Genomic DNA, 21,892 nt, shown 5'->3' with positions numbered 1-21,892 from the left:
TCTGGTAGAATTCCCTAGGGAAGCCATCTGGCCCAGGACTCTTATTTGCTGGGAGATTTTTGATAACCGATTCAATTTCTTCACTAGTTATGGGTCTGTTCAAATTTTGTATTTCTTCCCATTTGAGTTTTGGTAGTGTGTGGGTGTCTAGGAATTTGTCCATTTCTTCCAGGTTGTCCAGTTTGTTGGCATATAATTTTTCATAGTATTCTCTGATAATTGCTTGCATTTCTGAGGGATTAGTTGTGATAAATCCATTTTCATTTGTGATTTTATCAATTTGGGTCCTCTCTCTTTTCTTTTTGAGAAGTCTAGCTAGGGGATTATCAATTTTGTTATTTTTTCAAAAAACTAGCTCTTAGTTTATTGATCTGCTGTACTGGTGTGTTTTTTTTTTTATTCTATATTGTTTATTTCTGCTCGGATCTTTATTATTTCTCTTCTTCTGCTGGTCTTGGGGTTTCTTTTTTGTTCTGCTTCTAGTTCCTTTAGGTGTGCTATTAGATTTTGTATTTAGGATTTTTCTTCTTTCTTGAGGTAGGCCTGGATTGCAATGTATTTTCCTCTTAGGACTGCCTTTGTTGCATCCCAAAGGGTTTGGACTGTTGTGTTTTCATTTTCATTTGTTTCCATATATTTTTCAATTTCTCTTTAATTGCCTGGTTGACTCATTCATTCTTTAGTAGGATGTTCTTTAACCTCCATGCATTTGGAGGTTTTCCAGACTTTTTCCTGTGGTTGATTTCAAGTTTCATAGAATTGTGATCTGAAAATATGCATGGTATGATCTCAATTATTTTATATTTATTGAGGGATGTTTGTGATCCAGTATGTGATCTATCTTGGAGAATGTTCCATGTGCACTCAAGAAGAATGTGTATTCTGCTGCTTTAGGATGAAAAGTTCTGAATATATCTGTCAAGTCATTCTGGTCCAGTGTATCATTCAGGGCCATTGTTTCTTTATTGATTTCCTGTCTAGATGATCTGTCCATTGTTGTAAGTGGAGTATTAAAGTCTCCTGCAATTACCACATTCTTACCAATAAGATTGCTTATGTTTGTGATTAATTGTTTTATATATTTGGGTTCTTCTGAATTCAGTGCATAAATATTTATAATTGTTAACTCTTCTTGATGTATAGATACCATAATTATAATGCCCTTATTCAACTCTTGTTACAGCCTTTAGCTTAAAATCTAGTTTCTCTGATATAAGTATGGCTACTCCAGCTTTCTTTTGACTTCCAGTAGCATGATAGATGGTTCTCCATCCCCTCACTTTCAATCTGAAGGTGTGATCAGATCTAAAATGGGTCTCTTATAGACAGCAAATAGATGGGTCTTGTTTTTTTATCCATTCTGATACCCTATGTCTTTTGATTGGAACATTTAGTCCATTTATATTCAGTGTTATTATTGAAAGATATGGATTTAGAGTCATTGTATTATCTGTAGGTTTCATGCTTGTAGTGATGTCTCTGGTCCTTTGTGGCCTTTGCAACATTCCACTCAGAGTCCTTCTTAGGATCTCTTGTAAGGCTGGTTTAGTGGTGATGAATTCCTTCAGTTTTTGTTTGGGAAAACCTTTATCTCTCCTATTCTGAATGACAGGCTTTCTGTATAAAGGGCTCTTGGCTGCATATTTTTCACATTGAAAATTTCAGCACATTGAAAATTTCCTACCACTCCTTTCTGGCCTGCCAAGTTTTGATAGATAAGTCTGCTACTACCCTTATGTGTCTACCCTTGTAGGTTAAGGCCCATTTGTCCCAAGCTGTTTTCAGAATTCTCTCTTTATCTTTGTATTTTACCAGTTTCACTATGCCATGTTGTGCAGAAGATAGATTCAAGTTACATCTGAAGGGAGTTCTCTGTGCCTCCTGGATTTCAATGTCTGTTTCTTTCCCCAGATTGAGGAACTTCTCAGCTATGATTTGTTCAAGTACACCTTCCACTCCTTTCTCTCTCTCTTCTTCTGGAACTCCTATGATATGGATATTATTCTGTTTCATTGAATCACTTAGTTCTCTAATTCTCCCCTTGTGGTCCAGAAATTTTTTTATCTCTCTTCTTTTCAGCTTCATCTTTTTCCATAATTTTATCTTCTATCTCACTTATTCTCCCCTCTGCCTCTTCTTCAATCCTCACTGTCACCACCTCTAGTTTATTTTGCACCTCATTTGCAACATTTTTTAATTCATCATGACTATTTTTTATTTTGATTTCTGCAACAATAGATCTCTGCTGTTTTCTATGCTTTTTTTCAAGCCCCAGAAATTAATCTTATGACTGTTATTCTAGATTCGTGTTCAGTTATATTGTTTATATCTGTTTTGATCAATTCTTTAGCTGTCATTTCTTCCTGGAATTTCTTTTGAGGAGGATTCTTCCGTTCCATCATTTTGGCTAGTTTTCTGTACCTTATGAGTTTTAAAAACTTGTTATGTGCCCTGCACCTGTGAGCACTACTATATTAAAGAGGTGTCATACACTGTTCAGGGTCTGGCCCTTCAGGAGGTGTTTTTTGGAGTATGTTACTTGCTCTCTGTTGATGTGACTCTGGTTGCTTTATCTCCCTACTTGTACTGATGTTTTGGACCCTCCACCAGGTGTGCTTTGATTTTTTTGCTGAAGTAGCCCTGGAAAAGAAAACATACAAACAAAAAGAAAAAACAAAAACACCAGCTACAGCAAAACAATGGGGTGGTGGCATTGTTGATGGAAGAGGCCTTATCCCATACAAAGAGAGAAAGGACAGGGGTAGGAGTAAAAGAAAAGAAAATTGACCAGGCGGAGAAACTCTATGGCTTAATCCAGAGAGAAAGAAGGGGAAATAAAAAAGGAGATATAGAATAGATAAGAAGAGAATAGATTAAATATGTCTGCTTAAAGAAACCAACAACCAGAATAACCAGACTAGAGGAGGGAAGAAATAAGGAGAAAAGGAAGAAGGGGAAAAAAAATAGATCGATCGATAGATAATAAGAATTGTCCAAGAATTAAATCAGGAAATGCAAAACCTCTAGGTGACTTGGAACCGGTGACAGCGCTGATCTGGAGGAGGGCTCCATCTGGTTGTCAGCAACAATCCCTCTCCTGTAGACACGCAGTTATCTGGTAAGGAGGGGAGTGGTTTGGTGTAGGAGGGTCCCGCCTCCACTGTGGGCCCCACTGACTGATCCCTGAAGTCCTGCCTTGGTGGTGGTGGGGAGAAAAGTAATGACCCCCGCTCTCTCCTCCATGGACTGGGTGTCCCAAACCACTCTGTTCAGGCCATCCTTGCAAGGCCACGGGCGCGAACGAGGTGGTTTGTCCCGCTCTGCCGACTCCCACGCCTCCCTGGCACTTGGCTGGGATTTAAACCCCGACGTCTTGAAGGGTCCTGCTCCGTGCTACCGGGTACTGAGGGGAGTGACGCTCCACCCCGCTGATATATGGTCTCTGTCTGGTAGGCACAGGCAGTCTTTGTTGTTTGAACGGTTATATACCTTCTTCCCATAGCACTTGAGAGAAGGGATCGCTTTCTCCCAGGGCGGACTGCACCTCTGAACTAGTTACTGAGCCCAGGACTGGGTCCCCTCCTCCCCAGGTGCATGAACTAGGCAGCCAGCCCCAGTCTGGAGAAAGCCCCACAGTTAGAGATTGGATCTTTCTCTGTCCCAGTCCGTGGTTTTTCTTTTGTCCCGATGTTTCCCCAGCCTCTTTTTCTCTTCCCTTTGTCTCTCCACATAAGGGGATCCCTCCCTTCCGTGCCTACACGGCTTGTTTTATCTCTCCCAGTTCACAATCACCCACCTATGGCCCTCCAGGTTGTCCCCGGGGGTCCCTGGAGACATCTTTGTCACTCTGAGGCCCAGACTCTTGGAATTCAAAGTCCTTTGGCCTCAACACTGCTGTGTTTGAGGGACGAGGGAACTGCGGGTCTCCCTACTTCTCCTCTATGTTGGATCTCAACCTGATTGGAATTCTTTTAAAAGTCATAAAGGACATCATTGAGACAACTAGAGAAATGTTGACACGGGCTGTATATTAGAAATGGTTTGTATCAATGATAAATATCTTGTGTTTGATACTCATATCATTTATTTAGAAGACTACTCTTTGTTTTAGGAGATACTTAAGTATTTAGGAGTAGAAAGTCAAAACGTCTACAGCTAACTCAAATGGTTCAACAAAAAGTGTGTGTGTGTGTGTGTGTGTGCACGCATGAAGAGAGAAAGAGGGATAAAATCAGTATTCAGCTGAGGCTAAATATCAACATTGAAAATGGAAATGCTGAGATACAAAACCAGTATGAAGTTCTATTAGAAATTCTTGGGGCGCCTGGGTGGCTCAGTCTGTTAGGCATCTGGCTCTTGGTTTCTGATCTGGTCATGTTCTCACGGTTCATGAGTTCGAGCCCCACATCAGGCTCTACATTGACAGTGAAAAGCCTACTTGGGATTCTCTCTCCATCTCTCTGCCCCTCCCCTGCTCAGTCAATAATATTGCAATAATTTTGTTTTAACAATTTCACTGTTGTTCTAATTTGCATTTCATTTATTATGAATAAAGTCCAGTATACTTTCAAATATTTAAAAGCCATTATCACTTTTTCTGTCAATTGCCTAATCATAATTTTTGCCCATTTGGGAGTAGTTGATCATTTTTTCTTACTGATGTTTTAGAGCTCTCGAGGAAAATAGTCTTTTATCTGTCTCACGTGTTGGAAAGGTTTTTTTCAGTTTGTCATTTATCTCTTAAGTTTGTTTATAAGAATTCCTGCACTTGAGGTTTTTATATATGCAAGTTTATTACTATTCCTTTTATGTCTTGCTTAGAGATCTCTTCTTGGACTCTAAGTTTATAAAAAACAAAACACAAAAACTCTATGATTTCCTTTACTACTTTTCTGGTTTCATTTTTAATATTAAAATATTTGATAGATGTGGAATTTATTTTGGTATAAAGAGGGTGAGAATCCCACTCCCCCCATCTGATTAGTCATGTCTTTGAATACAGTTCATTCAACAGTCTATCCTCCCTTCCCACTGACATTTTCATTATGCTCCATATTTATTGTATCTTTTTTTTTTCCTACTTGACCTTGACACATCTTTTATTAGAACCATGGAACCATAGGTAGGGTCATGAATCCGGAAGTAGGGAAGGGAGTCTATGGGTCTAATGCTTGCATACAGAATTACAGCCAACCTTGGGGTGCCTGGGTGGCTCAGTCTGTTAAGCATCTGACTTCCACCCAGGTCATGATCTCCAGGTTGGTGAGTTCCAGCATCTGACTTGGCTCAGGTCATGATCTGGAGGTTGGTGAGTTCCAGCCTGGTGCGGGGCTCTGTGCTAACAGCTCAGAGCCTGAAGCCTGCTTCAGATTCTGTGTCTCCCTTTATCTCTGTCCCTCCCCCACTCGAACTCTGTTTCTCTCTCAAAAAAAATTGTTTTAATTAAAAAAAAATTAAAACCACACTGAGATACCACCTCACACCTGTCAGAGTGGCTAAAATGAACAAATCAGGAGAATATAGATGCTGGAGAGGATGTGGAGAAACGGGAACCCTCTTGCACTGTTGGTGGGAATGCAAACTGGTGCAGCCACTCTGGAAAACAGTGTGGAGGTTCCTCAAAAAATTAAAAATAGATCTACCCTATGACCCAGCAATAGCACTGCTAGGAATTTACCCAAAGGATACAGGAGTGCTGATGCACAGGGGCACTTGTACCCCAATGTTTATAACAGCACTTTCAACAATAGCCAAATTATGGAAAGAGCCTAAATGTCCATGAACTGACAAACGGATAAAGAAGATATGGTTTACATATACAATGGAATACTACTTGGCAATGAGAAAGAATAAAATCCTGTCATTTGCAGCAACGTAAACAGAACTGGAAGGTATTACGCTAAGTGAAATAAGTCAGTCAGAGAAAGACAGATATCATATGTTTTCACTCATATGTGGATCATAAAAAACTTAACAGAAGACCAGGGAGGTGGGGAAGGAGGGGAAAAAGTTACAGAGAGGGAAGGAGGCAAACCATAAGAGACTCTTAAATACTGAGAACAAACTGAGGGTTGATGGGGGCGGAGGGAGGGGAAAGTGAGTGATGGGCATTGAGGAGGGCACCTGTTGGGATGAGCACTGGGTGTTGTACGGAAGCCAATTTGACAATAAATTTCATCTTTAAAAAAAAACCCTACAGGCAACCTAACCACTTCCCTCTGCACGTCTGCAACAAGAAGCATTCAAGGTGAAAAGGCACTGAATTACTTCTTGAGTGTTAGAGGATTTGGGACGGGGGAGGCGAGGATGGGAGGGAGGGTGTGAACCTGTCTTTGTCAGCCAGGCAAAATCTTCTTTGTCTGGGGTCTAGTCTGGTTTCTTTTATCTCACCCTCACTACAAACCTTCCTTTGAAATGGGACTGTAGGGCGCCGGTTCCATCTCCTCCCATAGCCAGTATCGTAGCCTACAGTCTGGATGAGACCGAGGCTCCGTGGGTATAGGGAATAGAATGGGACTGGGGCAAGCTGTTGAGATGCCAGGCTTGCCAGCGAAGGGCTGGGAGGGTCGGGAGAAGGACCTTCTCGCGGCGCCCACGCAATGTCCTCGGCGCCCACCAGAAGGCGCCCGGGCACTCGCTTTCACCGCGCGCAGCCGGAGCCTCCGCCGCAACGAGCCGGGAGCAGAGCCGCTCCGCGCCGCGATCTGGACAACCGTGCGGCGGCCTGAGCCCTCCCCGCCCGGCAAGAGGTTCAGGGTGCCGCAGACCCCCAGCTTTGTTTCCGGAGCTGGGGCGCAGCGGTTTCTCAACTCTGCTCTCCACCCCCACAGGAAACGCCCAGAACCACCCACCCAGCGCCGAGGTCTACAAAGCCCTGAGCTTCCGAAGGCGGGAGGGGTTGGGCGAGCCCGAGAGGCAGGAGGATCCCCCCGACCCAGGCTCACGCCGGGTTCCCGGATCAGGCCGCCTCCGGCCCCATGAAGACCCCCAGGCCGGGGCTGAGAGCCTGGCGCAGCCCGGACCGAAATCTTGCGGCGGCCTTAGAGCGTTAGACAGGTCAGTGCTCGAGCGGGATGAGGGGCCCGAGCTGGAGGCGGGAGGCGGCGCGCTCGCCGGTCCCCCCCGTTCCCCAGCACGAGCTCCCCGGGGCCACTCGCGCGGTCACCTCCGCCGGGGGCATCCAACGGCGCGGGCGTGATTCTGCATTTTTCATGACAAGCAAGGTGTGGAGCCGTCCTGTGCAGCCCACTGGGGGCCAGGTGATGCTCGGACCGAGGGGTGGGGGACGCGCGGGCCAGGGGGCGGCGGGCCAGGGGACGTCCGCTGCTCGAAGAAAGCAGTGCACTCCTACTTATACGCGGCCGCGAGGAAACCGCCGCATGCAAAGGTCTCTTGCATCAAGATGCCAGGCCTCGGGCGTGAGAGGAAACCGAGATGCGGGAGAGGGCGAGAAGAAAGGAGGCCGGGAGACCCGAGGCCCCGGGAGCGAAGGGAGGAGGGCCGGGGGCAACGATTCGCTGTGCAAATCCTAGCGCGCCGAGATGTGGAGAGCTTCCCGGGAAGCTGACCGGAGCCTCCAGAACCGCGGGGCTCCGGGGTCCCAGCCCGCGCCTCCCCTCCGCACCTTTCTCACCCTCCCACCCCTCCCGCCCACCAGGATGCGGCTGGGCCGCCGGGCCCTCTGCGTGCTGGTCCTGCTGCTCGCCTGCGCCTCTCTGGGGCTCCTGTACGTGAGCACCCGGGACGCTCCGGGCCTCCGGGCACCTCTTGCGCTGTGGACGCCCCTGCAGGGCCCCTCCAGACCAGAGCTGCCAGACCTCTCGCCTGAGCCCCGCTATGCACACATCCCGGTCAGGATAAAGGAGCAAGTGGTCGGGTGAGTGCCAGGAGTGGTGGCGGCAGGGCGGCGCTCACTGGGGGGGGGGTGGGGGGGGGGTGGGGGGGGGTGCTGGGGAGCTTTTGTTTCCTGCACTGCTGAGCTCTGATGCCTCAGTTCTCCTGACTGGTTGAGGGGGGGGGAGGGGCTGCTTGTGAATCTTGGGCTGGGGAAACAAAATCTCTCCTTCCTGAACCTTGTCATGGTGATGGGGAGGGGAGAGTGTGCAGGCAGGGGAGTGCCTGAAAGACTTTCTGATGTCCTGATGGTTTCAGGACACCAGAAAGGAGAGTCCAGGTGGGGTCCTGAATGGTGGGGAGGCAACTCTGAAATCCTAGCAACTGGCCCTCTTCTATACCTCTGTAAAACCCAGATTTAGGGGATGGGTCGTCCCATTGTGGGTCTCCTCTCCTGGGGGCTGTTTGAAGAGCAGTGTTTAAGGCGACAGACATTGGATGGGCAAGGTCGAAGGGCCAAGGTGTGGGGCGCCATGTTAATATTTAGCAGGATGTATGGAGCTGTATGGCGGGGCTCTGATGACCCTTCATCCCCCCTCCAGGCGGCTGTCTGGGAACAACTGTAGTTGTGAGGCCAGTGGAGGGAGCTTTCATTTCCCCTTCCAAAGGCAGCTCCGAGCCATTGACCTCACGAAGGCCTTTGACCCTGAAGAGCTGAGGGCTGCCTCTGCCTCCAGGGAGCAGGAGTTCCAGGCCTTCCTTTCAAGGTACCAGCTGAAAAAGAGGGCATGTCTCTGCGGAGGGTGAGCCTTGGGAGGCTTGGAGGGAGGGTGTGACAGGAAGGAGAGCCCCTCTGCCCTTGATTCCTTCTCTGTCCTCCACTGCCAGGAGCCAGTCTGCTGCTGACCAGCTGCTCATAGCCCCTGCCAACTCCCCTCTTCAATACCCCCTGCAGGGTGTGGAGGTCCAGCCCCTCCGGAGCATCTTGGTGCCAGGTGGGGGGGTCTGGGGGGTGACCTAAGCCACTGTGGGGGTGGTGGAGCTCAAGGCTGGGTGAAGAAGAGCTAAGGAAGATTGGAATAAGAGGCGGGGGAGCTTCTGATGAAGGCAGGATTTGAGAGCAGAAGGGGGTTCCTGAGGCAGGAGGTGAGGACCAAAGGAACTGTAGGTTGAATGGGGGAGGGGCAGAGAGAGAGGGAGACACAGAGTCCAAAATAGGTTCCAGGTTCTAAGCTATCAGGAACTGCAGCTGACTGTAACTGGAGAGGTTTGGGACAAAGAATCTATTCTTTGCCGACCAAAGATTAGGTGGATAGGTGGGGCGGGCCATAAAGAGCTATCACTTTGATGGAAAGGAGTGAAAACTCAGTTACCCTAGGCTGCGTCCCAAAATGTGCCCTGCTGTGGCCTCAACAAAGAGGGATGGGTGAGAAGGTCTGTGCTGTGTGTGGTGAAAGAGAGAAGAGAAAGTGAGGAAGAATTCAAGGCTGTCTGGGATTCTGATTCCCTCTCCTTCCTCCCAGGGCTGAGCCTGCAGGCAGCTTCTGGTCAGGAGCTTTACCAGGTAAGAGGCTGGGGAGGCCGGGCGGGCACTAAGGATGGGGGGGGGGGGGCGCCTGGGTGGCTTAGTAGGTTAAGCAACTGACTTTTTTTTTTTAATGTTTATTTATTTTTGAGAGAGACTGAGACAGAGCTTGAATGGGGGAGGGGCAGAGAGAGAGGGAGACACAGAGTCCAAAATAGGTTCCAGGTTCTAAGCTATGAGCACAGAGCCCGATGAGGGGCTCGAAGTCACGAACCATGAGATCATGACCTGAGCCAAAGTCAGGCGCCCAACCAACTAAGCCACCCAGGCACCCTGCAACCGACTCTTTCTTTTTTTTTTATATTTATTTATTTTTGAGAAAGAGAGAGGCAGAGTGAGAGCAGGGAGGGGCAGAGAGAGAGGGAGACAGAATCAGAAGCAGGTTCCAGGTTCTAGGCTATCAGCACAGAGCCCAACATGGTGCTCGAACTCACAAACCGTGAGATCGTGACCCGAGCTGAAGTCCGACACCCAACCAACAAGCTACCCAGGTGCCCGGCAACCGGCACTTAGTGTCAGCTCAGGCCATGATCTCACAGTTGCTGGAATTGAGAGCCCTGTGTGGAACTCTGCACTGACAGCATGGAGCTTGCTTGGGAATCTCTCTCTGCCTCTCTCTCTGCCTGTCTCTCTCTCTCTCTCTCAAAATAAATAAATAAACTTGGGGCGGGGGAGGGGGCAGGAAATGGGATGCTGGAGGGAGACAGGGCTGCCAACAGAAAGATGGAGGAACCAGGGAGGCAAGAGGCAGGTCTGAGGCCTAACCCTGTCCTCTCCAACCCCCTCTCCCAGGTGAACCTGACTGCCTCTTTGGGCACCTGGGATGTGGCCGGGGAAGTGACGGGAGTGACTCTCACTGGAGAGGGGCAGCCTGATCTCACCCTCGCCAGCCCAGGGCTGGACCAACTCAACCGGCAGCTACAACTGGTTACTTATAGCAGCCGAAGTTACCAGGCAAACACAGCAGACACAGGTGTGAGGTCTGGGCGGAGGCAGGGGCAAGCTGGGTCAACAGAGAGCCCAGAAAGGCTGAATCGGGCAAATGGCAGAGGGTGTGGGAGACACTCGGGCAATGGCCAGAGCTGCCCAGTCACACAATGGGCATTTCAGCTAGGCCAGCAGGGCCAGAGAGGGAGAGAAGGGGCCTTTGTTCATCTGAGGCCAGAGCAGGCCAAAGGGAAACCCGAGCCTCGGGTGTGTCCCCTTTTCAGGCCAACCATGGGGGCCCCAGGAAGTGATTTGCCCCAGGAGCCAGAAGGCTCAAGCTCTATTCCCAAACCACCACTTACTGGAGGGCAAGGGACTTCATGTCCAAGAGCTCCCGTGTCTCCTCCAGCAAAAGAAGCACAACACAGCCCGCCTCCTTCTCTCCAAGACTTGCTACACCAAATCTGCTCCCTCTTTGGGGCCTTTGCATTTGCTGTTCCCTCTGCCTAGAATACTCTTCCCCCAGATTTTTGCATGGCTGGCTCCTTCTTGTCACTTGGATCTCAGCTCAAATGTCTCCTCTTCACTATCACATTACTTGCTTTATTTTCCATTCAATGCTTGCCAGTATCTGAATTTTATTTACTTAGCCTAGAACCAGAATGACTAGGTTCCTATCTCAGCTTTGTTGCTTAAGAGTTGTGTAAATGTAGACCAGTTGCTTAATTTCTCTATGCCTTTTTCTGTAGCAGGAATCTATCTTATGGGGCTTGTCAAGGTTAAGTGGGTTCATATATTTAAGGTAAACTTAAAAAGTACCTGCACATAGTAAATGCTCAATAAAGGTTAGCTTTTAATTAAATCATTTTTTAAAAATTAAATCTTTAATTTTCTTTCTCCCACCCATTAGAGTGTTAGTGCCATGGAGGTAAACACCTTGCATTCTTGTCCACCAGGGCTCAGGAAAGTGGTACACAGAGTAGGCACTTAAATAGTGATTTGCCGAAAAGGGAATGTTGTCCCAACTTTAAGGACTACGTCTGGTGTCCTTTCTTCCCAGTCCGGTTCTCCACGGAGGGACATGAGGCCGCCTTTACCATCCGCATAAGACACCCACCCAACCCTCGGCTGTACCCACCTGGGTCTCTACCCCAGGGAGGTGAGGCTGGTGCGTTCAAGGACCTAAATCCAGGCCTGGTGGGGAGAAGCTGGGAGAGGGAGGACGTGGGAGATGTTTTCCAGCTCCTCACTTCCACTCTCCTTCTCTGCACCTAACCCTGTCCCTCACTCCCAGCCCAGTACAATATCAGCGCCCTGGTCACCATCGCCACTAAGACCTTCCTTCGTTACAATCGGCTTCGGGCGCTCATCGCCAGCATCCGCCGCTTCTACCCAACGGTCACCGTGGTCATCGCCGACGACAGCGACAAGCCAGAGAGCATTAGTGGCCCCCACATCGAGCACTATCTCATGCCTTTTGGCAAGGTGCGCAGTCAGCAAGGCTGAACCACGCGCCAGAGGGCGCCGAGAGACAGAGGCGCGCGGTGGGTCTGAAGTCACCGGAGTAGTGATTCCAGGACTACCTGCCTCAGAATTACTGGTGCCTGTGAATCACGGCGATTCCTGGAACATAATAAGCTCCGTGGGAGGAGGAATCGCGCCTTATTCGCGCTGCATCCTTAGAATGTGCTTAGCACCTAGGGAGCGCTCAATAAATGGATGATGGATGAATGAATGAATGAACGCACGCATAAATTAAATGCGTTCTAACACCCTCCCCAAAACACGGACTTATTACCCCTGGCAGTTGGGAAACTGCATTTCTTGCCTAGCTCTGAGCCACTGGTAGGTCCCGGAAAGTTTAGAGATGCGTCGGGAGAGAGGAGGAAAGGTGGCAGAGGGGTTGTGTCCTATCTCTATAGCCTCACTAACTGTATGTACCCTGCCCCCAGGGCTGGTTCGCAGGCCGGAACCTGGCCGTATCCCAAGTAACCACCAAGTACGTCTTGTGGGTGGACGACGACTTTGTCTTCACGGCGAGGACGCGGCTGGAGAGGCTTGTGGACGTGCTGGAGCGGACGTCGCTGGACCTGGTAAGGGAGGGCCCGCGGAACGTGGGGTGGGAGAAGGAGGGACTCCAGCAAGCTAAAGCAGCGGCGGGGGAGACCCGGCCGAGAGCGGCCGGCCCTGGGACGGACAGAGGACGACGAAGGGAGCCTGGGGGACAATCTGGGTCCTGCGGGGGTGGAGCGGGAGAGGACGCGGCCGGGGAACCGCCCGAGAGAGGGGCAGCGCGGATCTAACTGCCGGCAGTCCCCGTCCCGCCTGGAGCCAACCTCCCACTCCCCACAGGTCGGGGGCGCGGTGCGCGAGATCTCCGGCTTCGCCACCACCTACCGGCAGCTGCTGAGCGTGGAGCCTGGCGCGCCAGGCCGCGGGAACTGCCTCCGGCAAAGGCGCGGCTTCCACCACGAACTCGTCGGCTTTCCGGGCTGCGTGGTCACCGACGGCGTGGTCAACTTCTTCCTGGCACGCACCGACAAGGTGCGCGAGGTCGGCTTCGACCCGCGGCTCAGCCGCGTGGCGCATCTGGGTGAGTGGCGTCCCCTCCCGACCCCGGGCAGAGACCCCCGCGGGGGCTCTGGGCGAGGCTCCAAAGGCAGCGGGCACTCCTACGTCCACCCCAGTGGAGCCCACAGCTGGCACCCGGGGCCCCTGCAGAGTTCTGCGGAAAATTTACCAAGCCTTGCGCCCTGGGCAAGAGACAGGGCTCCCTCCCTCCTGGCCCGCACACCCTTTAAACCTCCAAGCCCAGTACAGCTACTGGGTCGGCCGGCCTTTAACTTGCCCCACCACTGTCAGACCTTGAGTCCAGTCCCAGCCGCTTCCCCTGGTTCAGACCACACTCCTGGAGCGGCCTGTTCAGCATTTATTGAACATTTATTTAGGTGTGTGTTGGGGAGGATGGGGGTATGCTCTCAAAACACAAAGTAAGGATGTTGACTTCATTTTACATAAGAGTAAAACTAGGACCCAAATGAATTGACTAGCCCAAAGGCCCTCACAAAAGGAGTCTTTACAGGTGCAGCCTGTGTACCCCAACTCTCAGTTCTCCCTTTAAGGCTCGGCCCTCTGCGCCCTTCAGACGCTTCACTGTGTACTCCCCTTCCCTCCACTGCCAGAATTCTTCCTGGACGGGCTTGGTTCCCTGCGGGTGGGCTCCTGCTCAGACGTCGTTGTGGATCATGCATCTAAGTTGAAACTGCCTTGGACCTCAAGGGATGTGGGGGCAGAGACTTATGCCCGGTACCGCTACCCAGGATCGCTGGATGAAAGTCAGGTGGCCAAACACCGCCTACTCTTCTTCAAACACCGGCTGCAGTGCATGACCGCAGAATGATGGCCACTGGGGCCTTCCAACTCTCAGGCTGGGCCTGCTTCCTTGTCCCTGCCAGGAATTTCTAGCAAACCCCACCCACCACCCAGTGACTACTCCACTGACTGTCCCTGATCCCCTTCAGAATCCGATCCCAAATAGGGGCTTGTCCTGGTGACACTCCTCCTTTCTGCGAGTGCCCAGTGATGCGATGGAGCCATAACTCGACCCACGGCCAGTGCCAAGTCCTCCCCCCAACCCTCTTCTCATGGGGCAGGAAGTGGGGGGGGGGGTCACTTTCCAAGTGCCAAAAAGCCCATGGGGACTCTAAGAACCTAAAATGGAAATACTCTCATCTCCTTGGGACTGAGGGGATGGGGAAGCCCCCCAACGTGTATTCCCAGGGCTGTGCCCCCTCCCCCATCTCTGGATCCAGGACTCTGTGCACCGGTTCCAGCCCCACCCCTGTGGAGAGAACCAGTGACTCCGGAGCTGGGGCGGGGGCCGGTGAACACACAAGTGAAAGCCATTTTTAGTTGTGTCTCTGCAATGCCGCGGGCATGGAGAAAGGGACACCGAGGGCCGGCGTGTGGATACCCAGACTCACTTCATGAACCCCAGTGGCTCTCAGCTTTGTTTTATTAGTTACATGAAGTGAGGAGACTCCTCGCGCACATATTGTCGGGGCCCTCCACACTCCAAATGACCGGGTCAGACCCACACTGTGCAGGTCTTTGGACCTGTAGGCTCCTGGAAAAGAGAGGGGACCTGTCAGGAGTAGATTAGGTACCCTCCTCCCTCTCTCGGCATTTGGCAGTCTTCTGGGGGGCACACCACCCCACTTTGAAACCCTAGCTCCTCAGTTCTTCATGCGGAGCTGGACCCAGTCTCCTTGGCTTAGCCTGAAATTGGCTAATCATTTCATCCCCCCACTTTCTTCCTCCAGCTTCCTTCTCGGCCCCCTTCCCCAAACCCTCTGCCTAGATCTTCAGCCACTGACTCACATGTCACTTGCTCCACCCCAGCGCCTCCTGGATCTCCCATTCCTACTGCCCCCTCACCAGTCTCTCCAGGGCATGAGCAGCTGCGTCCTGGACACTCACAAACAGCTGCTCTGGGGTCACTCTGTCCAAGAGTCCTGCCTGGGTCAGTGTCCCCAGCACTGAGGCTGTGTAGAGAGGCAGGTCAGGCTCTTAGATCTTAAATCCATACTGCGTCCTTTTCCCTCCCTCAAGCATCCAGCTATTCCCACCCCCCCCCACTCCCGTCCCCAGGTCTTCCACACCTCTCACCATTACACTGAGCCAGGAGAAGGTGGATCCCAGCATCTCGGCATCGCCTGGCTAGCTGCAGAAGCGGGGCAAGGGGGTTAAATCCCACATCAGAGGGTAGGCATGGGATAAAGGGACTTTCTCCTCAACCTACCCCGTCCCTCACCTGTACCACCTCTCTGGCTCCAGCAGCATCTGCAAAGGTGATACCACTGCAGTCTAGGACCACCACTCTGACAGGCTCAGCAACTAGGATGGGAGAAGGCAAGCATACCCAGATGCCTCCACGGGTCACACCCAAATCTCCCTCCTTGTCACCCCATCTCACCTGCATCAGGTGGGCCATCTAGCTTGGGAGTCTCCTGTGGGTAGAGAAGGGCAGTCACCACAAGACACAAGCATGAGCGTGCGCCCCTTAAGCACAATGATCCCCTTGAGAAGCCGCACCTGCCTCCCACTCCCAGAGAAGCCACACTCCCCTTTGACCAAGCCTCTCACCTTGCGTCCTTCTCCAAGCCCCAGGTGCCACTCCAGAATGCGGCGGAACTGCCCGCGGGTCCCAAAGTAGAGCGGTGTTGGGTATCTCAGGATGCAGAGCCCCGGGACCTTGAGGAGCTAAGATGTCAGAGGGTCAGAAAAACACCTGGGCCTAATCTTCCCTTCCCTCTCTGTCTGTGGCCCACCGACCTTGTGGCTCTCTTCGAGTGGCCTGTAGAGCTCCGTCCCCTCAGCAAGTCCAAGTGCCAGGCACTGCACCCTGGGCAGGAAGCTGGGGTCAGATTCCCAGCCTGGCCTGGCTGGAGAGTCACCCCAAGCACCTGTCCTCTCCCCACCCCTCTTCCCAACTCCTCTCATCTCTACTCCCACCTCTGGGTGCGGCAGACCACAGTCATCATGGAGAAGACCACGCCCACGGCCAGGCCCAAGTCCACACTCAGGATCACTACAGCCACCCACGTGACCATCCATACAGCCTGCAGGACATGGATGGGAGTGATATGCCCCGGAGAAATGCCAGGCCATGGCTGCTAGGGAAGGAGGTCCAGGGGCAGTGACTGCCTGGACAAATGAGAGGGAGGGATAGCCCAGGAGAAGGTAGAAAGAATGACAGAAGGGACAGAAGTGACCCAACAAGGGAAATACACCAAATGTAATCACCCCAGACCTTGCACCAGCTGGGGATTTACAAATATTCGGGTCTGAAGGGGTTCAAACCCCACTCTCCACCGTGTCTCTGAGTAATGGGATTAGGAGGTATGCATGTTGGGGGGGATTGGAGGCGGGGGGAGCTGCAGCATTTAGGACCAGAACAATTAGCTCCAATCCAGGGCAGAGCCTGGGGATGCTGGGAAGTAGGAGGGGGCAATCTGGGGGTAATGCTGCCACTCTCACAAAGTCCATGCGGCTGATGCGCCATAGTTGTGGAAGTTCCTGCATCTGGAAGAACATCTGGCGCATGCTGGAGATGTTGATGCAAGCCAGGACAGCCTTGGGGGCAGAAGAGGCAAGCTAACTGCCCCAATGTCCTAGAATGTAGCCACCACCCCCCCAGTCACCCCCATGCCTCCGCTGTTCCTCACCTTGGGCAGATAGTAGAAGAAGGGCCCCAGCCACAGCAGCACTGACAGGACAACTATGCAGGAGAAGAGACCTGCCAGCTAGAAAGAAGGAGGGATGGATGCAGAGAAGGAAGGGAACCTCACTCACCCCTGTGTGAGAGCTGGTCTGCCTGCCCCACTCTGCCTCGGCTTCCTTGGAAGTCTCCCTCCTCCCAAATCCCCTTTCCATGAAGCCGTCCCTCAGTCTTCAACTCCCTTCTTGGTATTCTGCCTCTCACATCCACCTTTCCCCTCTCCCAATTAAATGCCTGTCATTCACCGGTCTCTACCTAGACGTAGTTCAACTTCCCTATTTTTGTAGCCCGTGTCCACCTTAAAAGCCACTGTTGCATTACCCTAAAAGCAGGGAACCACCTTCTTGGGGCACCAGCAAAGTAGGAAAGCAGAAATATTAGGGGGAGACTGTCATATGTGATATTTCTTTTTAAAAGAAAATGTCCTCATGGGGCGGGGGTCAGAATTTCGTCTTTCAAATTTATATGACAGTTTAGTATTGTTTTTATTGTGAACTACATATGGGCACTGTAAACTTCTTCAGTGCTTAGAGTCTGCCAAGGTCTTAATGGAGCCTTGTTACCTTCTCTATCTCTCCTACTTAGAAACCACCCCCCCCCCATTCACTCTCCCTCACCATTCTCCTCTGTACAGCTGCCCCGCAGGTATCTATCTACCAGTCTTCCACCTGTTTCTCCACCACCACCCCAACCTAATACCTACCCCCTTTCTCACCCAAGGACAAGCTCTTACCTGTGTGTTCCCACCAGCATCCACTAGTAGGCTGGTGGTGGCCAAAGTGGCAGAGTTGGGAAAGCAGGAGAAGAGGGAGGAGATGAGGTTGGAGATACCATGTGCCAAGAGCTCCTGGAGGGATGCAGTCAGATGAAGAGAGAGAGACAAAGGCATGGGGTGGGGGGGGGTGAGAGAACACATCAGATTAGAGAGTTGTCTCCTGAATGCAATTGGGGTCTTCAGTCAAAGTCACACCTGGTTGGAGTCAATAGTGTAGCTATACTTGTCTGCATAGATGGAGGCCAGGGAGGCGGACACAGCAAAAGTAACCAGTGCGATGGGCAGTGAGTCAGCCAGAATCCTGGGCAGCTCAGCCAGGTCGGGAAGATGGGGTTGGGGAAATCTGGAGAGAGAGGGATCCATGGTGAGGGTGGGTTGTGTATAAGAAGGGTATGGGGAAGAAAGAGAAAATAGGGCGGGACAGGCCAAGAAGGAGGTGTGGGTGGGAGCAGTCTGAGAATAGCAGGCTGGTGTCTTGATTCTCTCTTACCCCCCAGGCAGCAGCCCCACAATCTGGACGTTGTATCTTGTGTCCAGGGAAGAGGTGAAGCACAGCACAGAGGCCAGAAGCACCTGGGAAAGAGCAAATTAGAGGCACGGCAGAAGATGAGCTTCCTGGAAGAGGCTGGGGGGGGGGGGGAAGCTTCACATGAGAGAGGATTAAAAGGCAGCATTAGGTGTTTGCAGGGGCCCAGCAACTGGGGGAGTTGGGATATGTTTGGGATGACAGCCAATTGAGAGTGAAGGAGAGTGGGAATGGGAAAGGAATGAGGTATACCTGAGGCTGCGGTAAGAGATGGACCGGAGGAAGTAAGAGGCGTTCCGCTCCCATGAGGGATGGTAGATATCAGGAAGTACACCCAGCCATTCTAAGTAGGACAGCTGGGATAGATCTAGGGATCTCCCGCGTATGGGTGGAGATGTGGAACACTTATTTAGTCGGCGGAGGGGGAGAGAGAGAGAGAAATGCAGGTGGGCGTGGGAAGGGAGAGTAACTGAATTACAGTGAAGGACCGGGTAGGGGGAGAGCAGTGGAGGTGCTGTGGCGAGCGACACCTCAAGGCAACGCTGTAAGCAGGAAGAAAGCATTCTAAGAGGTCTAGAAGAGGCTCTGCCAGAGAAGTGGGACCGTGTGGGTGGGGGATTCTGCAGGGTCACAGTGTTCTGGGAAGAGGCCTGGAAAAGTACGCGTGTGCACAGGACCTCTTTCTGTAAGCTCGCTGCCTTCCACGAGGGGGCGGCAGCGGCCAGCTCCTACCCGACCGGCAAGGTCTGTGTGGTTCAGGGGACCGCGCGACCCGGGAGCCATCCTCACCATAACGATTTCCCCCGGGATCGGGGTGGGTAGCTTGTCTCGGAATCTCACGTTCAATTCTTTGACCGGCACGAGCAGCGCCAGGCTGAGTGCCGAGATGGTCAGTTCGGCCGGACTGCTCCGGGGCAGCGCGGTCAGCACAGCGGCCAGCGTCTGCGGGCAGGGGCGGTGATCGAGGGCCCGGGGCCGGGGTCGACTGCCCTCAGAGCGGACCCACCCGGCCAAGGCAAGGCCTCCCGGCTCCCATCAGGGCTTCCGTCTCCGCAGCGCCCCTCATTCAGCCACGTGGTTCTAATCTCCTTTCCTCCGCCCCCGTCACCCTCTATCCCTCCACTCGCCGTCCTTCCTTTCCCGGTTTCCCTCTTCCCAGGACCGCTAGAAGCCGCTTCTCGGCCGTTCTCCACCCCCACCTTGAAGAGAGAGAAGCAGCCAATCTGGCGCGGGAGGGGCAACCCCAAAAGGCTCGGCAGCTGGGACACGAGCACGTGCAGCGCGGCCCCGCTGGTCAGCGCTTTGACCACCGGCTCCGACAAAAAGGTGGACAGGACGCCGAGCTGCAGCGCGAACATGCCCAGCTGCAGGGGAGAAGATGCGCAATCACTACAGGAGGAGGAGTGGACTCGCCAGAGCGCAGTGCGCCAGTTGCTCCGCGCACCTCTCCCGCCTAGACCCGCGCATGACACTTGTCCCTCCCTCTCTCCTGGCCCAGTTCCCCCGGCCCCAGTGTGGATCCCACAGGGTCCTCCCTCACCATCAGCGCCCCGCTACCGAAGGCCAAGGCTGCAGCCGACCCAACCCGCTGAGCGTCCAACTGTTCCCTTTCGATTCCGCTCAGGTTCCCCCCGAGGGGTTCGGGCACCAGCCGTTCCACCGCCGAGCCTGTCATGAGGCTGAGTACCGCGAAAGTTCCTAGGGCCGGGGGACAAACGCAGAGATCACCAGCTGTGTCGCCTGGGGCGCGGCGATCGTCCAGGCTTCGCGCCCTCGGGCCTGGATGCTGCAGTCAGACCCCGCTCTTCTGGAAGGCTGCTGCTCCGATGAAGACGGTGGGGCCGAGAGCCCGTGCAGCAGCCCGGAACCGGCGGTGAGGGAGGAAAGAAGGGCGCACCGGCGGGCAAAAACTGCCCTCTAACTGCATCACTGCCCGCTCCCGCAGACCACCCGCGGACTGCGCGCTCCTTTGGGTGACCGCGCATCTCTTCTTCCCTCTTCCAAGTCCCGGAGATGTTCATTTAAACCAAATGTCATGGGGGAAGAAAAGTTCTGAGGAAACTCCCTTCTCTCTGCACCCACTCGGCACCCGCAGCAAGCTTTGCCTAGGTCCGAGGTTCCTGGCAGGGTAGCGACAGAGGCGGAAGGGAAGAAGGGGAGGGGAAGAGGGGAATAAGAGCTAAGGAGCTTCCAAGGGCCGAAGTCTCAAACCCCCATCCATTCTCACCCTACAGAGAAGGAGAGGAGTCACTGGGTTACTCACCTGTGGACAGGTGTCTACCAGTCCCCAACAAGGTGTAAATGAGGACAGGGAAGAAAGAAGTGTAGAGTCCGAACACTGGAGGCACTGAGGTCAGGAGGGCAAAAGCCATGCCTGTATGAGAAATGAAAGGGATGATCTTCAGGGTCTGTGTGTGGGGTTGGGGAAAGGTGACTAGCGCCCACACTCTTAGAGGCTGACATGGGGACGCTGAATTATGCCACATGAGGGAACCTAGGGGTTAACAGGCCTCGGTGGGAGGTGGGAGGTTGTGGAGCGGACAAGGTCACAGATCCGTGTCGGCCCAGTCCTCCGGGGAGTAGGGGGCAGGGGTTGTTCCTCTCTCCAGTTCCCTGACCCGGAACGTGTCCAAGACTTCTAGAAGGATTGCGCAAATGAAGGGGGCTGGGGGTGGGGATATGATGCAGCTCCGTGGTCCTTACCCAGAACGTGATCTGAGGTCTTGTCTCCGAACCCTCGGCCACCCTAACCCAGCCCTCGCTCCCAGGTGCCCAGCTCCTGCACCCCCCCCTCCCCCCGAGCTTGGGCCGCTGACAGGCTAGCGTTAGGGCCGCTCACCCTGGGGCACGTGCACGATGCCCACGGTCACCCCGGCCACGGCATCCCCGAGTAGCCAGGCCCGCCAGCGGTAGTGGGGCAGCCAACGCAGCGGGGGCAGCCGCGCCCGCAGCAGGCGCCACGCCCCCGGCCCGGAGCAAGCGCTGGCCAACCGCCTCCACCGTCTGCACAGTCGGGACGAGCGAGGCTCCGCGAGTAGCTCCGGCGCCTGCTCTGCGTCTCCGAAGAGCCGCTGGAACCGAGCCTCGGTGAGAGGTTCCCTGAACTTGGCGCCCAGAGGGAACTTAAGGTCGGAGGCCTCTCCCAGGCTTGGGCTGGTCCCGGCGCCCGGTAGCCCACTCATTTTGCCCCTGGCCACCTCCAACCCCGCCTAGTCTTAAATAGCCCTCCACCCGCTAGCCCTGAGTCCCGCCTCCATGAAGCAGGGTCCAATCCAGCCCCGGAGGGCGCCCTCTCTTGGGGACCTTCAACGGCCGGGAGAGAGCAAAGGCTTCGGGAGCGGGCGTCTCTGTGTTAGGCGTTTCCTCAGACGTCCTTGGCGGGGTCGCGGGCTCCGGAGGCTGCCAGGGCGGGGCGGAGGAGGGGGTGTGGAAAGGTGTAGGGACCAGAGACAGAAGCCAAAAGACAGCGCATTCTCAACACCCAACACCCACTTTTTACCACTCGTAAGCCTTTGATTTCCACCTGCTCTCTCCCGGCTCCCTTCGCATCGGCCCTTTAGGAGGAGACAGCTGGCTGGGCCGCTGTGACCTGTCATTCCCAGAGCCTCTGCATCTCCCCTCCCCAAGAGGTGAAGATGCCGCCCCTCCCCCCCCCCCCCCCCCCACAACACACACATACCTCTACCCCAGACCCAAATCCTCACGGGGCACAGCTTGCCCCCAAGAAAGTGTAAGAGGCTCTGTGGGCAGAGAAGCATCACAAACTGCTGAGCTGGGCCGCAGCTACATGTACAATGTAGGTCCTCAAAAACTTATATTTGTGGTTAAATTAAGTTCAAAAGGGGCATGCACCCACCTCATGTACCCCTGTGGTCCCTCAAGAGATACAGAGGTTCTGAGCTCCAGAATCCTATTTTCCCCATCCCCTCCTCCATTTACAAGAATGCTTGGCACCCCTCCCCATCA

At 53.3% G+C, this 21,892-nt stretch overlaps 2 protein-coding genes across 7 annotated transcripts; one reads left to right on the top strand and one right to left on the bottom strand.

Annotated features, from left to right (window-relative positions):
- The first annotated feature begins 6,506 nt into the window (after positions 1-6,506).
- On the top strand, positions 6,507-14,341 carry B4GALNT1 (beta-1,4-N-acetyl-galactosaminyltransferase 1). Its single transcript, XM_053226432.1, has 11 exons — positions 6,507-7,056; positions 7,658-7,876; positions 8,436-8,600; positions 8,722-8,828; positions 9,357-9,397; positions 10,211-10,391; positions 11,406-11,513; positions 11,640-11,830; positions 12,298-12,438; positions 12,698-12,938; positions 13,528-14,341. The coding sequence occupies exons 2-11, from the start codon at positions 7,659-7,661 to the stop codon at positions 13,743-13,745; spliced, it is 1,611 nt and encodes a 536-aa protein (XP_053082407.1). The 5' UTR covers positions 6,507-7,056; position 7,658; the 3' UTR covers positions 13,746-14,341.
- On the bottom strand, positions 13,267-21,837 carry SLC26A10P (Solute carrier family 26 member 10). 6 transcript variants are annotated; one of them, XM_053226428.1, is made up of 20 exons: positions 21,783-21,832; positions 21,606-21,666; positions 20,766-21,325; positions 20,190-20,300; positions 19,467-19,624; positions 19,126-19,290; positions 18,716-18,868; positions 17,891-17,973; positions 17,596-17,743; positions 17,359-17,472; positions 16,573-16,650; positions 16,385-16,480; positions 15,860-15,966; positions 15,680-15,749; positions 15,491-15,607; positions 15,321-15,354; positions 15,159-15,241; positions 15,007-15,068; positions 14,783-14,889; positions 13,267-14,471 (listed from the first exon to the last, which is right to left on the bottom strand). In XM_053226428.1, the coding sequence occupies exons 3-20, from the start codon at positions 21,106-21,108 to the stop codon at positions 14,254-14,256; spliced, it is 2,247 nt and encodes a 748-aa protein (XP_053082403.1). In that variant the 5' UTR covers positions 21,109-21,325; positions 21,606-21,666; positions 21,783-21,832; the 3' UTR covers positions 13,267-14,253. The 6 variants fall into 6 exon arrangements, with proteins under 6 accessions (XP_053082403.1, XP_053082406.1, XP_053082404.1 ...); XM_053226430.1 differs by having other exon boundaries at positions 14,343-14,471; positions 14,726-14,889; positions 21,783-21,831; XM_027071391.2 differs by having other exon boundaries at positions 14,343-14,471; positions 14,726-14,889; positions 15,014-15,068; positions 21,783-21,827.
- Positions 21,838-21,892: the final 55 nt, after the last annotated feature.

Source organism: Acinonyx jubatus, chromosome B4 (assembly GCF_027475565.1).
Source record: "Acinonyx jubatus isolate Ajub_Pintada_27869175 chromosome B4, VMU_Ajub_asm_v1.0, whole genome shotgun sequence".
NCBI classification, from domain to species: Eukaryota; Metazoa; Chordata; class Mammalia; order Carnivora; family Felidae; genus Acinonyx; species Acinonyx jubatus.
The sequence above is the reverse complement of the archived record's forward strand: the minus strand, read 5'-3'. Positions and strand labels throughout refer to the sequence as shown.